At 45.6% G+C, this 15,528-nt stretch overlaps 1 protein-coding gene across 1 annotated transcript in view; it reads right to left on the bottom strand.

Moving 5' to 3' along the window:
* The window catches only part of URB1 (URB1 ribosome biogenesis homolog), a 108,759-nt gene that overhangs the window by 17,663 nt on the left and 75,568 nt on the right, over positions 1–15,528 (bottom strand). Inside the window, exon 30 of the mRNA XM_073668308.1 lies at positions 4,867–4,969. Coding sequence (XP_073524409.1) covers positions 4,867–4,969 — 103 coding nt within the window. The remainder of the gene's footprint in view (positions 1–4,866; positions 4,970–15,528) is intronic.

Here is a 15,528-nt window from a genome sequence, read left to right as displayed (position 1 = left end):
GCATGTAGCTCTTTCAAAGACAAGTCCAACCACACCTTTTCATGGCCAGTCCGTTCCTCGATTACTGAGAAATCAGTGTCTGAATTGATAAGAAAATGAGTCTGAATAGCTATGGTAGATCTGAAGCTTCTGTCACTCCAGCTCTATTCCATGCTCAGCGCCGCCGCTGTGCGAATTCAGGAAAAGGAGGTGGCAGCGCTCCATTCCTCCGTTACTGAGAAATCAGTGTTTGAATTGATATGCAAGTTAGGCTGAAGAGCTATGGTAGATCTGAAGCCTCTGTCACTCCAGCTCTATTCCACATCCAGCGGCTCTACCTCCTCCTGCTACCTGATTGCCTGCCTCTATGCTGTGTGACTTCAGGCAAAGGAGATGTCAGTCATGTAGTAGGAGGCAGCGGCACTGAGCTGGGTATAGAGCTGGAGTGACAGATGCTTCAGATCTATAAATAGCTCTTAAGCCTCATTCGCATATCAATTTAAAAGCTGATTTTCAGTATCAGACAGGCCACGTAAAAGTATATCTTTGAAAGAGCTACATGCACGTATAAATAGTTTTGGGTGTGTTGGGGGGTGGGTGAAATTCTGATAACAGATTCCCTTTTGTTTTCATTTTTTCTTTCCAAGAGCCATAACTTACTTATTCTTCTGTTGACACAGCCCTAGGAGAGCTCATTTTTTTGCAGAACGAGATGTATTTTTGAATGACACCATTTATTTTATCATATATTGTACTAAAAAAAATATGTGAAGAAAAACAAAAATTATAAGAGGGATGAAATAGTGAAAAAACTGCAATTCTGTCATTAATTTTCAGGTTTCATTTTTACAATTAGGTCAGCACAATCACGGCAATAGCAAATTGGTATAGGTTCTTTTTTTTACTTTAATGAAATTCAGAACTTTGATAAAAAAAATATATATACTACCGTTCAAAAGTTTGGGGTCACCCAGACAAGTTTGTGTTTTCCATGAAAACTCATACTTTTATTTATCAAATGAGTTGCGAAATGAATAGAAAATATAGTCCAGACATTGACAAGGTTAGAAATAATGATTTTTATTAGAAAGAATAATTTTCTCCTTCAAACTTTGCTTTCGTCACAGAATGCTTCCTTTGCAGCAATTCCAGCATTGCAGACCTTTGGCTTCTAGCTGTTAATTTGCTGAGATAATCTTGAGAAAATTCCCCCCATGCTTCCTGAAGCCCCTCGCACAAGTTGGATTGGGTTGACGGGCACTTTTTGCGTACCATACGGTCAAGCTGCTCCCATAACAGCTCAATGGGGTTGAGATCTGGTGACTGCGCTGGCCACTCCACTACAGATAGAATACCAGCTGCCTGCTTCTTCCCTAAATAGTTCATGCATAATTTGGAGGTGTGCTTTGGGTCACTGTCCTGTCGTAGGATGAAATTGGCTCCAATCAAGCGCTGTCCACAGGGTATGGCATGGCATTGCAAAATGGAGTGATAGCCTTCCTTATTCAAAATCTCATTTACCTTGTACAAACGTCCCACTTTACCAGCACCAAAGCAACCCCAGACCATCACATTACCTCCACCATGCTTGACAGATGGCGTCAGGCACTCTTCCAGCATCTTTACAGTTGTTCTGCGTCTCACAAATGTTCTTCTGTGTGATCCAAACACCTCAAACTTTGATTCGTCTGTCCATAAACCTTTTTTCCAATCTTCCTCTGTCCAATGTCTGTGTTCTTTTGCCCATATTAATCTTTTCCTTTTATTAGCCAGTCTCAGATATGGCTTTTTCTTTGCCACTTTGTCCTGAAGGCCAGCATCCCTGAGTCGCCTCTTCACTGTAGACGTTGACACTGGTGTTTTGCGTGTACTATTTAATGAAGCTGCCAGTTGAGGAGCTGTGAGGCTCTAGGCAAACTAGAGACTCTGATGTACTTGTCTTGTTGCTCAGTTGTGCAGCGGAGCCTCCCACTTCTCTTTCTACTCTGGTTAGAGCCTGTTTGTGCTCTCCTCTGAAGGGAGTAGTACATACCGTTGTAGGAAATCTTCAGTTTCTTGGCAACTTCTCGCATGGAATAGCCTTCATTTCTAAGAACAAGAATAGACTGTCTAGTTTCAGATGAAAGTTCTCTTTTTCTGGCCATTTTGAGAGTTTCATAGAACAAACAAATGTAATGCTCCAGATTCTCAACTAGCTCAAAGGAAGGTCAATTTTATAGCTTCTCAAATCAGCCAAACTGTTTTCAGCTGGGCTAACATACTTGTGCCAGGGTTTTCTAAACATCCATTAGCCTTCTTACATAGTAAGCAAACACAATGTACCATTAAAACACTGGTGGTTGTTGGAAATGGGCCTCTATACACCTATGTAAATATTGCAATAAAAACAAGACGTTTGCAGCTAGAATAGTCATTTACCACATTAACAATGTATAGAGCAGGGGTCTCAAACACGCGGCCCGCGGGCCGCATGCGGCCCCTGAGGCTGCTTTATGCGGCCCGCAGGCACAGACCCCTTGACGATCCCGACCTGGTCCAGGAGGAGCCGCCGACAGCAGCGCTGAATTGCCACACAGTGACTGTTTCCCAGCACTGCATTTCCAATGCCAGTCGCCGGCCAATCAGAGGCCAGCAGCTGATATCTGCGTGTCGGCGCAGCGAGTATGACGTCATTGCCATATGCAGATGTCAGCTGCTGGCCTCTGATTGGCCGGCGGCTGACATTGAAAATGCTGTGCTGGGAGACAGTCTCTGTACGGCAATGCAGCGCTGCTGTCGGCGGCTCCTCCTGGACCAGGTCGGGATCGTCAAGGGGTCGGACTCTGTGGTGCCTGCGGGCCACATCTGCAGGAAGGCCGCCGAGGGAACGGAGGACAGGTGAGAATCATCTTTTTTTTTTTCTATTTTATGTGTGTGAAGAACAGCACAGGGGGCACATAGCCACAACATGGGGACCGGGATGGGGCACAGAGCCACAAGAGGGGACCTGGATGGGCACATACCCACAGGATGGGGACCTGGATGGGGCACATAGCCACAAGAGGGGACCTGGATGGGGCACATAGCCACAAGAGGGGACCTGGATGGGGCACAGAGCCTCAAGATGTGGACCTGGATGGGGCACATAGCCACAAGATATGGACCTGGATGGGGCACATAGCCTCAAGATGTGGACCTGGATGGGGCACATAGCCTCAAGAGGGGACCTGGATGGGGCACATAGCCACAGGATGTGGACCTGGATGGGGCACATAGCCTCAAGATGTGGACCTGGATGGGGCACATAGCCTCAAGATGTGGACCTGGATGGGGCACATAGCCACAAGATGGGGACCTGGATGGGGCACAGAGCCTCAAGATGTGGACCTGGATGGGGCACATAGCCTCAAGATGTGGACCTGGGTGGGGCACATAGCCACAAGATGGGGACCTGGATGGGGCACAGAGCCACAAGATGGGGACCAGAGCCACAAGATGGGGACCTGGATGGGGCACATAGCCACAAGATGGGGACCTGGATGGGACACATAGCCACAAGATGGGGACCTGGATGGGACACAGAGCCACAAGATGGGGACCTGGATGGGGCACAGAGCCACAAGATGGGGACCAGAGCCACAAGATGGGGACCTGGATGGGGCACATAGCCACAAGATGGGGACCTGGATGGGGCACATAGCCACAAGATGGGGACCTGGATGGGGCACATAGCCACAAGATGGGGACCTGGATGGGGCACATTGCCACAGGATGGGGACCTGGATGGGGCACATAGCCCCAAGATGGGGACCTGGATGAGGCACATTAGTACAAGATGGGCGCCAGGATGGGGAACGTTGCCACAGGATGGGGACCTGGATGGGGCACATAGCCACAGGATGGGGACCTGGATGGGGCACATTAGTACAAGATGGGGACTTGGATGGGGAACATTACTACAAGATGTTTTCCATTATTACTAAATGATGCTAATTGTAAGACAATATTACTGTATGTGGCCAATTGGGGGAAATAAAATTGTAAAAAAAATAAAAAATAAAATAAAGCATGAAAAAATATTGGGCACTAAAAATGCTGTTTTATATGTAAACTAAAGTAAACACAAAAAAGTGCACGTTTATTATCGCCACATCCATAACGACCCAAGCCATAAAAAAATAAACACGGCAAAAATGTTCAAAAGGTGTATACAAAAAAAATGGTATTACTAAAAATGTCACATTGAACAAAGAATGCGGCCCCCCAAATTCCAATTTTTTCCATGTGTGGCCCATATACCCAGCCGAGTTTGAGACCCCTGGTATAGAGTGTATTTCTGATTCATTTAATGTTAGCTTCATTGAAAAAAATGTGCTTTTCTTTAAAAAATAATGACATTTCTAAATGACCCCAAACTTTTGAACGGTAGTATATATTTACATTTGCTTCGGAGATTCATTTTTTTAAATTTGTCTGTTGATGGAGCTGTGCAAGGGCATTTTTTTATTTGCATCCAGACCCGTAGTTGTTATTGGTCTCATGTTTGGGGGTGGGGAATATGCAAATTTTATTGAATTTTTGTGGGATGTGTGTCAAAAAACAGCAATTTTGGCATCTCAATTGATTTTCTTTATGGCATATACCGTATGGGATGCTGCTGTCAGAGACATGTGTCGGCTGTGCAACAAAGCAGGGACCTGCCCTGTATGGAGCAAGTTTAAGCTCCTGAGCAGAGCAGGTTTAAGCTCCTGAGCCCTCTCCATATCCTGAGCAGAGCAGGTTTAAGCTCCTGAGTCCTCTCCATACTTCAGCACCCACTTCAGGACATACTTTGGTAATCAGTCATTTAAAGTGGAGTCAAGTGCAGTGTTTTTCTATAGGACAATCTGTATGGCGATTCATAGTTACCTGGTCTGAGCAGTTCGCTGAAAAGCGGCAGCAAGAAGCAAGGATCATAGATTTCGTGCAAATCCTGTATTGCCCGATCTTCATACAGGACATTCTTTCCGGGCTAGAATTTAATTGAAAGAAGAAATTTTTTTTAATAATTTTGAAAAAAAAATTAACCGCAGAGCAACTTTCTCAAGTCACATGGACAAACCTGAAAAGCCATCACCAAGGAAATGAATAGTTATTCCAAGTCTTGAATTTTGCACTTTCTATTCACATCATCTTGGGTTACATTTAATATATTGATTGGTTTTTAATTTTTAATCAACGTCATATTTTGATAGATTGGCAAAATATGTTGACATTCAAACTTTTATACTTTTTAAAATTTTTATATTATATATATATATATATATATATATATATATATATATATATATATATATATATATATTTATTTTTTTTTAAGAACTTTCACTTACCTTTTTATTACTTCAACCTGCGATCGATTGTGTTACATATACGGCAATACTTCAATATTGCACACTATAGGAAGGAGGAAGCACTAAATTGATGGTGACCATCAGTAGACCAACGGCTGCCATAGTTGGCACCTAGAAATTGTGCTGCAGTTGGCTGCTGAGCACCTCAACAAGACAGCACCACTAAAATGCCTCTATCAGAATCTGACAGCAGCGATTAAGTTGTTACACAGGAGCATCGGACCTAGCTCTGGTTGCTGCTGTTAAAGGCAGGTGCTGGCTGTAGAGCACCACTGGCACCTGCCCTGTATGAAGCAGGCTCAGCTCCTGAGCCTGCTCCTTACACCCGGCATGTAGCGACACAAGCCATTTCAGTTACATCGTTACAGTGGATACAGGGCAGAAGTAAAGGAAACCATTCTCATAGCCATTGGATATCTTTTGAAACAATTTTTTTTTAATTTAATTACAATTTTTTTTTTTTTACCAAATTAAAGGTGCCCCTATGAACCAAGGAAATGCAGTGGATGTTGTGTATATGGACTTTTCAAAAGCTTTTGATACGGTTCCACACAAAGGCTGATCCATAAAATGAGAACAATGGGGATAGGGGAAAATGTATGTATGTGGGTTAAGAACTGGCTCAGTGATAGGAAACAAAGGGTGGTTATTAATGGAAAACACTCAGACTGGGTCTCAGTTAACAGTGGGGTACCACAGGGGTCAGTATTGGGCTCCCTTCTTTTTAACATATTTATTAATGACCTTGTAGGGGGCATACAGAGTAATCAGTGGCGTACCGCCAATGGCGGCAGACCACGCCACTGCTATGGGGCCCGTGGCCGGAGGGGGCCCGTGAGGGCCCCAAGCACCGTGGGAACGAGAAGGATAGGTGAGTAAGTGGTTGCGGCGGCAGAGGAGCGGGTTGCTGTAGCCGCTGCTGCAGCTATCACGTGTGCCCGCTGCTAAAGGGACATGAATATTCCCTCTTCTCCACTCCCATGGGTGTGGAGAAGACGGAATATTCATTCTCTTTAGTAGCGGCACGGAGGAGCTCTGAGCCCCGGCTCCTGCTGTCAGTGCAGAGGAGTGAATGTGCCGGCAGCGCTCACCTCTGTGTCTGAGAGCGCGCGCTGCTCAGATGCCGACATGAGCTGCTGCAGACAGGACGCAGCGCTGGAGCAGAGGTGAGGAAGGAAGGTGAGTATAAGTGTTTATTGTTTTATGTGTGCAGTGATTGGGGAGGGGGGGATTGAGGAGGCCACACATACCAGGATTGGGGGATTGAGGAGGCCACACATACCAGGATTGGGGGATTGAGGAGGCCACACGTACCAGGATTGGGGGGTTGAGGAGGCCACACGTACCAGGATTGGGGGGTTGAGGAGGCCACACGTACCAGGATTGGGGGGTTGAGGAGGCCACACATACCAGGATTGGGGGATTGAGGAGGCCACACATACCAGGATTGGGGGATTGAGGAGGCCACACGTACCAGGATTGGGGGGTTGAGGAGGCCACATGTACTAGGATTGGGGGGTTGAGGAGGCCACACCTACCAGGATTGGGGGATTGAGGAGGCCACACCTACCAGGATTGGGGGGTTGAGGAGGCCACACCTACCAGGATTGGGGGGTTGAGGAGGCCACACCTACCAGGATTGGGGGGTTGAGGAGGCCACACCTACCAGGATTGGGGGGTTGAGGAGGCCACACCTACCAGGATTGGGGGGTTGAGGAGGCCACACCTACCAGGATTGGGGGGTTGAGGAGGCCACACGTACTAGGATTGGGGGGTTGAGGAGGCCACACGTACCAGGATTGGGGGGTTGAGGAGGCCACACATACCAGGATTGGGGGGTTGAGGAGGCCACACATACCAGGATTGGGGGATTGAGGAGGCCACACGTACCAGGATTGGGGGGTTGAGGAGGCCACACGTACCAGGATTGGGGGGTTGAGGAGGCCACACGTACCAGGATTGGGGGGTTGAGGAGGCCACACGTACCAGGATTGGGGGATTGAGGAGGCCACACATACCAGGATTGGGGGATTGAGGAGGCCACACGTACCAGGATTGGGGGATTGAGGAGGCCACACGTACCAGGATTGGGGGGTTGAGGAGGCTACACGTACCAGGATTGGGGGGTTGAGGAGGCCACACGTACCAGGATTGGGGGGTTGAGGAGGCCACACGTACCAGGATTGGGGGGTTGAGGAGGCCACACGTACCAGGATTGGGGGGTTGAGGAGGCCACACGTACCAGGATTGGGGGGTTGAGGAGGCCACACATACCAGGATTGGGGGATTGAGGAGGCCACACATACCAGGATTGGGGGATTGAGGAGGCCACACATACCAGGATTGGGGGATTGAGGAGGCCACACATACCAGGATTGGGGGATTGAGGAGGCCACACATACCAGGATTGGGGGATTGAGGAGGCCACACATACCAGGATTGGGGGATTGAGGAGGCCACACATACCAGGATTGGGGGGTTGAGGAGGCCACATGTACTAGGATTGGGGGGTTGAGGAGGCCACACATACCAGGATTGGGGGATTGAGGAGGCCACACATACCAGGATTGGGGGATTGAGGAGGCCACACCTACCAGGATTGGGGGGTTGAGGAGGCCACACCTACCAGGATTGGGGGGTTGAGGAGGCCACACCTACCAGGATTGGGGGGTTGAGGAGGCCACACCTACCAGGATTGGGGGGTTGAGGAGGCCACATGTACTAGGATTGGGGGGTTGAGGAGGCCACACGTACCAGGATTGGGGGGTTGAGGAGGCCACACATACCAGGATTGGGGGGTTGAGGAGGCCACACATACCAGGATTGGGGGGTTGAGGAGGCCACACATACCAGGATTGGGGGGTTGAGGAGGCCACACGTACCAGGATTGGGGGATTGAGGAGGCCACACGTACCAGGATTGGGGGATTGAGGAGGCCACACATACCAGGATTGGGGGATTGAGGAGGCCACACATGCCAGGGATTGTGGGATTGAGGGGGCTACACATACCAGGGATTGTGGGGGCCACACATACTAGGGATTGTGGGGGCCACACATACTAGGGATTGTGGGGGCCACACATACCAGGGATTGGGGGATTGAGGAGGCTACACATACCAGGGATTGTGGGGGCCACACATACGAGGATGGGGAAATTTACCAGTAGCTGCTGCATTTCCCATCCTAGGCTTATACTCAAGTCAATAGGTTTTCCCATTTTTATGTGGTAAAATTAGGGGCCTCGGCTTTTTTAAAATATACGGTATTTTAAAATCAGTGAGTACGTGGTGCCCAAAATACTGCAGGACTGTGGCATGCATTATACTATATGGGGGCTGCATTTTACCCTATGGGGTGTGTAATATACTGTATGGAGGACTATGGGGAGTGCATTATATTCTATGGAGGACCATGGGAAGTTCATTATACTATATGGAGGATTATGGTGGGCATTATACTATATGGAGGTTTATGGGGGGAACATTATACTATATGGAGGATTATGGGGGCGCATTATACTATATGGAAGATTATTGGTGGTGCATTATACTATATGCAAGGCTATGTGGGGCCATTATAATATTTTGAGGGCTATGTGGGGGGCCATTATACTGTATGAAAGCAATTATACAGTGGGAAGGTTTGTGTGGGGTCATTATACTGTTTGGAGGGCTGTGTGGGGGCTATTATACTGTTTGGAGGGCTGTGTGGGGGCCATGAGAGTGTATGGAGGGCTCTGTGGGGTTCACAGTTGGGGGATTATAGTTTGTTAGGGTCACCATACTTTGCCGTGGGAGGTGAAGTGGGGTACAATAGGGTCATTATACTGTGCATGTGGAGGAATGCACCATAGGGGTATCATACTGTTTGGGGGGCACTTTTGTTGGCATCATACTTTATGGGGGCAATGAAGGAGGAATCTACGACTTCAGAAGGAGGTAAATTACTATGTAAAGGCTGGAAAGTTATGAGGTCTGCTCTTCTGTGACACAGACAAATATTTATTTTTTGTAAGGGGGGGGGGCCCAATTAGAGCTTCTGCTATGGGGCCCCATGACTTCTATGTACGCCCCTGAGAGTAATATTTCAATATTTGCAGATGACACTAAACTCCGCAGGGTAATCAATACAGAGGAGGACAATTTTATATTACAGGAGGATCTATGTAAACTAGAAGCTTGGGCTGATAAATGGCAAATGAGCTTTAATGGGGATAAATGTAAGGTAATGCACTTGGGCAGAGGAAATAAAATGTATAATTTTATGCTTAATTGTAAATCACTGGGCAAAACTAACTGAAAAAGACCTGGGTGTATTGGTGGACGACAAGCTCACGTTTAGTGGCCAGTGTCAGGCAGCAGCTGCAAAGGCAAATAAAATAATGGGATGCATTAAAAGAGGCATAGATGCTCATGAGGAGAACATAATTTTACCTCTATACAAGTCACTAGTGCGACCACACTTAGAATACTGTGTACAGTTCTGGTCTCCGGCGTATAAGAAAGACATAGCTGAACTAGAGCGGGTGCAGAGAAGAGCGACCAAGGTTATTAGAGGACTGGGGGGTCTGCAATACCAAGACAGGTTATTAGAGGACTGGGGGGTCTGCAATACCAAGACAGGTTATTACACTTGGGGTTATTTACTGTGGAAAAAAGAAGGCTTAGGGGTGATCATATTACTATGTACAAGTATATGAGGGGACAGTACAAAGACCTTTCTACTGATCTTTTTACTCTGAGGCCTGAGACGGGGACAAGGGGGCATCTTCTACGTCTGGAGGAAAGAAGGTTTAATCATAATCACAGACGGGGATTCTTTTCTGTAAGAGCAGTGAGACTATGGAGCTCTCTGCCGCATGATGGTGTAATGAGGGATTCACTAATAAAATTTAAGAAGGGCATGGATGCCTTTCTTGAAAAGTATAATATTACAGCTTATATATACTAGATTCCTTGATAGGGCGTTGATCCAGGGAACTAGTCTGATTGTCGTATGGAGTTGGGAAGGAATTTTTTTCCCCAATGTGGAGCTTAGTGTTTGCCTCATGGTTTTTTTTTGCCTTCCTCTGGATCAACATGTTAGTCTATGGGTTGGACTAGATGGACTTAGTAACATAGTTTTTAAGGTTGAAGGAAGACTATGTAAGGGTTCGCATTTCTTCCCGTCGCTAGCTATTTTGTTTGTTGCTTGGTGCTAGGAAGATTTTATTTTTCCAGAAACAAATCCATTTTCATCCAGACTAGTCTGGTATGGCCGCTATGTGGATGATTTCCTGATCCTCTGGTCGGGCTGCATAGCAGCCATAACGGACATCATTAAATATCTCAACAACAATGACATGAATTTGCGATTCACGAGTACAGATCCTGCTGTTCACACTGAATTTCTGGACATTGCTTTAACATGCAACTCTATATCCAAAAAGGTAGAATGCTCCATTTTCAGGAAACCTGTCAGTGGGAACACAACCTTACGGGCTGATAGTTGCCACCAGGCTTGGACTGGCCTACAGGAGAGCAGGAGAATCCTCCGGTGGGCCACCACCCTCTTATATGAGCAGTACTTGGCACTATATACTTGAATCACTATGTACAGACAAAGGCAGCATCTTATTCATTTCACAATCTACCCAGTTCATGGTTATATACATTTGTGATTGAGGATAATGTCGCATTTGTATGTAGCTGAAAAGTGGGGCCTTGGAGTTGGTTACTGGTGGGCCTGACCAATGGTTTCAGATCTGTGGCAAGGAGAGGTTGAATTCTGGGAAATATGGGGTCTTTATAAAAAAAAAAAAAAAACTGCTGTACCACATGGCTCCCCACAAAAGATTTTTACAAATACTCAAGAAATGTGGATGTGCCGATCAACTTTACTTTGCACACACTAAGGGTAGGTAATCAATGTAAATGTGGTGGAGAACCCCTTTATCCCGCTGCGATTTAGAAGGACTATGTCTCCTTTTAAATCACGTGAACACTTTGCCATAAGAAGCATACTGCGTGGCGGTACTGCATATGTGGTCAGCTCGGCTTCCCAAACGTCATGTCACACCAGTAAAGGTCACCGATGATGGAGGATCTCGAATGAGACAGTAATTGACTTGGCAGCTATCACTAAGGTTATGACCAAGTGACGTCTCAACACGCATTTCAGTTAAGCGACCTTCACTAGAAATGTGCAGTCAAGAGCTCCGAGGATGGATGAAATTAATGTATTATCAGTTGTAAGATGGCAATCATCACCCCTGCTCCTCATTAACCCCTTGAAGTTATGCCCATTTTGGGCCTTTAAGGAGTCCTGTCCGTGGTTTGGGGTCACTAAACCATAACCAAGTCTTGTGGAGCCGGGTATTCCTGTTCCAAACTTGTGATCAAGTGTCACCTAGTAATCCAAGCACTAGTTTTGGTATTCTGAACTATGATGTGCCCTAACAGGTAGCATTGAGCAAAAATATTCACAGAACCCTATATGTAAAAATAGTGAACGCAACAATGATGGTAACAAAAGACCAGAGCTGTCACTCAAGGACGAGTACCTGCCCCCCCAGTAACCAGGAAGTAAGGAGACCCTAGAGCTGTGAGATGCTCAGAAGACAACTTGAGAATATCCCTTTAATGCTCCATTTGAATATGAATTAAAATGCTAATTACATGAGAAATGCAGCAACAGATAAATGAAAAGTAAATCCACCTTTTATATCAAAGACCGGCATGTGGTTTGGTGGGGGGATTGAGTTTACTGACAGATTCCCTTTAACCCTTTAAAAAGGGACACAAATCTGAATATAACCTCTACTGTTCCCTATTATCAGCCATCTTTTTTTTTTTGCAGAGAATCTAATTCTGTTTAATGAGGAGACAGGTTTTGGCGTTCCTTTTATAATAAACACATTTCCAGTAATGAGACAGATGACGGGAATGATGAAGGTAATGATTATACATTGTGTGGTATCAGAAGAGGGAAAAGGAGATTGTCATTTTTCTTAATGGAGACCTCATCAATGAACGCGTTTCACACCAATTTACACATACACGGCACGTCCTTCACATCCCTGTGCCCACGCGAATCAGCCTCATCAAAAAGCCCTGATCTTTGTTCCATGGTCTCATATCAATCAGTACTTGTGAATCAATGTGCATGTGACTCACCGACGTCCCATCCTGACCCCGGCATTGGCGTCAGCTGGATATAAAGGGCTTTTTCTGTTATTTTTGGAACATTTCGTCACTGTGCTAAGGCAACGTCTGAAGCACTGATGTGCAGAGAACTCGTATGTTGGTAACGAGATAGGAGCTTTATAAAGAGGTTATTAACCTCTTCACGCCGAGGCCAATTTCCGTTTTTTACTCCCCTTCTTCCCAGAGCGATAACTCTTATTTTTCTGTCCACATAAGAAGGCACCATTCATTTTACCAAATAATGTACTGGAAAAAGCGCAGTAAAATTGTGAAAAAAAAAAAAAAGAAAACAATTCTGACAGTTTTTTGGGAATAGTTTTTAAGGAGTATATTTTGTGGTAAAAATGACCATGCAATAGGATTCTCCTACTCAATAGGAATACGGCGATACCCAACATGTCCAGTTTTTATTATTTTAGTGCTGAAGAAAAAAAAATCAAAAAAACGAAAAGCTTGGGAAAAAAAAAATTTCAGGTTGCGTCGACATTTTCCAAGACCTGTAACATTTTTATTTTTAGGCCAATGGAGCGGTGTGATGGCTTATTTTTTGCTGGGCCAGACAAAGTTGTTATTAGTATCATTTTGGGATAAATGCGACTTTTTTATCGCTTGTTTCAGCATTTTTTGTGCAATTGCAGCGACCAAAAAAAAAATTAATTTTGGCGTTCTTGAATTTTTTCAGTTTAAGGTGTTTACTAGTGTTGAGCGATACCTTCCGATATCAGGAAATATCGTATCGGATTGGATCGGGCCGATACCCAAAAAGTATCGGATATCGCCGATTCCGATACCGGAAACCAATGCAAGTCAATGGGACACAAATATCGGAATGAAAATAAACCCTTTCTTTCCTTGTAGGTTAATTCTACATGAAGTAAAACAACTAAGAATAATGTAGAATGACATGAAAAGCCGGCAATTCATCAGCGGCATTCACCGGTACCCGACAATTTACAACAGAAAGAATAGAGCTTCACACATAGATTAGGTAGATAGAAACATGTCAGTCACATATATAATAAGTACAGTGATAGTGTTGCTTACTGTACTTGTCATTTAGTGTAAAGGATTTATTTTAAAAAATATTAGTGTTTTCGTGCACCGTCTCTTTAAAAAAGCCGGCCGGCAATTCAGCAGCGGTACCCGACAATTTATAACAGACAGAATAGAGCTTCACACATAGATTAGATAGATAGAAACATGTCAGTCACATATATATGAAGTACAGTGACAGTGTTGCTTACTGTACTTGTCATTTAGTGTAAAGGATTTATTTAAAAAATTATAGTGTTTTCATGCACCGTCTCTTTAAAAAAGCCGGCCGGCAATTCAGCATCTGTACCCGACAATTTAGAATAGAAAGAATAGAGAATCACACATAGATTAGATAGATAGAAACATGTCAGTCACATATATATGAAGTACAGTGACAGTGTTGATTACTGTACTTGTCATTTACTGTTAAAATAAAGGATTTATTTAAAAAAAAAATTGGCGTGGGGTTCCCCTTAATTTTAGGCTCTAGCGGAGGTTAAGCAGACAGCTGGGGCAGATGTTTGAAGCCTGGGAAGGGGGTAATATCCACGGAGCTTCCCAGGCTACTAATATCAGCCCCCAGCTGAATACCTAGCTTTTATTAGCTATTAAAATGGGGGACCCCCCCAAAAAAATAACGTGGGGTCCCCCCTAATTTAATAGCTAGCAAAGGCTAGGCAGACAGCTGGGGGCTGATTTTAATAGCCCAGGAAGGGTGCCATGAATATTGGCCCCCTCCCAGGCTAGAAACACCAGCCGTCAGCCGCCCCAGAAATGGCGCATCCATAGGATGCGCCAATTCTGGCACTTAGCCTCGCTCTTCCCACTGCCCTGTAGCGGTGGCAGTGGGGTAATAGGGCTGGGGTTGATGTCAGCTTATAATGCCAGCTGACATCAAGCCCAGGTTAGTAATGGAGAGGCGTCTATAAGACACCCCCATTACTAACCCCATAGTCAAAGTTAAAAGAAAACACAAACACCCAGAAAAAAGTCCTTTAATTGAAATAAAGACACAATCCTTTATTGTTCTAAATTAAACCATACTTACCGTCACGCCCATTCCAGCTGAAGCCAACGATCTCCTGCAATAAAAGAAAAATAATAAAGCAACCTCATCCTTACCTTTCCATGGTTCCCACGACAGCTTCAGCTCTGCTACATCGAGATGACAGGCTGGACCGCAGCAGAACGCTGCCATCCAGCCTGTCATCCCGCAGACACTGAGAAGCGCAGGCATGCTTGCGCTCCTCAGTGTCTCTCTGTGACGTCATCCAGATGAGCCGAGTTCATGTCCAATGAACTCAGCTCACCTCATGCACGTCACTGACAGCGTGGGAAAATTCTCACGCTGAAGCGCTGAGTGCAGGAGAATTTTCCCACGCTGTCAGTGACGTGCATGAGGTAAGCTCATGTCCAATGAACTCAGCTCACCTCATGCACGTCACTGACAGCGTGGGAAAATTCTCACGCTGAAGTGCTGAGTGCAGGAGAATTTTCCCACGCTGTCAGTGACGTGCATGAGGTGAGCTGAGTTCATTGGACATGACCTCGGCTCATCTTTATGCCGTCACAGCCAGACACTGAGGAGTGGAAGCATGCCTGCGCTTCTCAGTGTCTGCGGGATGACAGGCTGAATGGCAGCGTTCTGCTGCGGTCCAGCCTGTCATCTCGATGTAGCAGAGCTGGAGCTGTCGTGGGAACCATGGAAAGGTAAGGATGAGGTTGCTTTATTATTTTACTTTTATTGCAGGAGATCGTTGGCTTCAGCTGGAATGGGCGTGATGGTATGTATGGTTTAATTTAGAACAATAAAGAATTGTGTGTTTATTTCAATTAAAGGACTTTTTTCTGGGTGTTGTGTTTTTTTAAATACTTTACTAGAAATTCATGGTGGTCATGTCTAATATTGGCGTGACCCCATGAATTTGGGGCTTAGGGCCAGCTGATAATGCCAAG

The sequence above is a fragment of the Phyllobates terribilis genome, unplaced genomic scaffold (genome assembly GCF_046119375.1).
Source record: "Phyllobates terribilis strain yellow unplaced genomic scaffold, ASM4611937v1 Scaffold_2__4_contigs__length_985480577, whole genome shotgun sequence".
NCBI lineage: Eukaryota > Metazoa > Chordata > Amphibia > Anura > Dendrobatidae > Phyllobates > Phyllobates terribilis.
The sequence above is the reverse complement of the archived record's forward strand: the minus strand, read 5'-3'. Positions and strand labels throughout refer to the sequence as shown.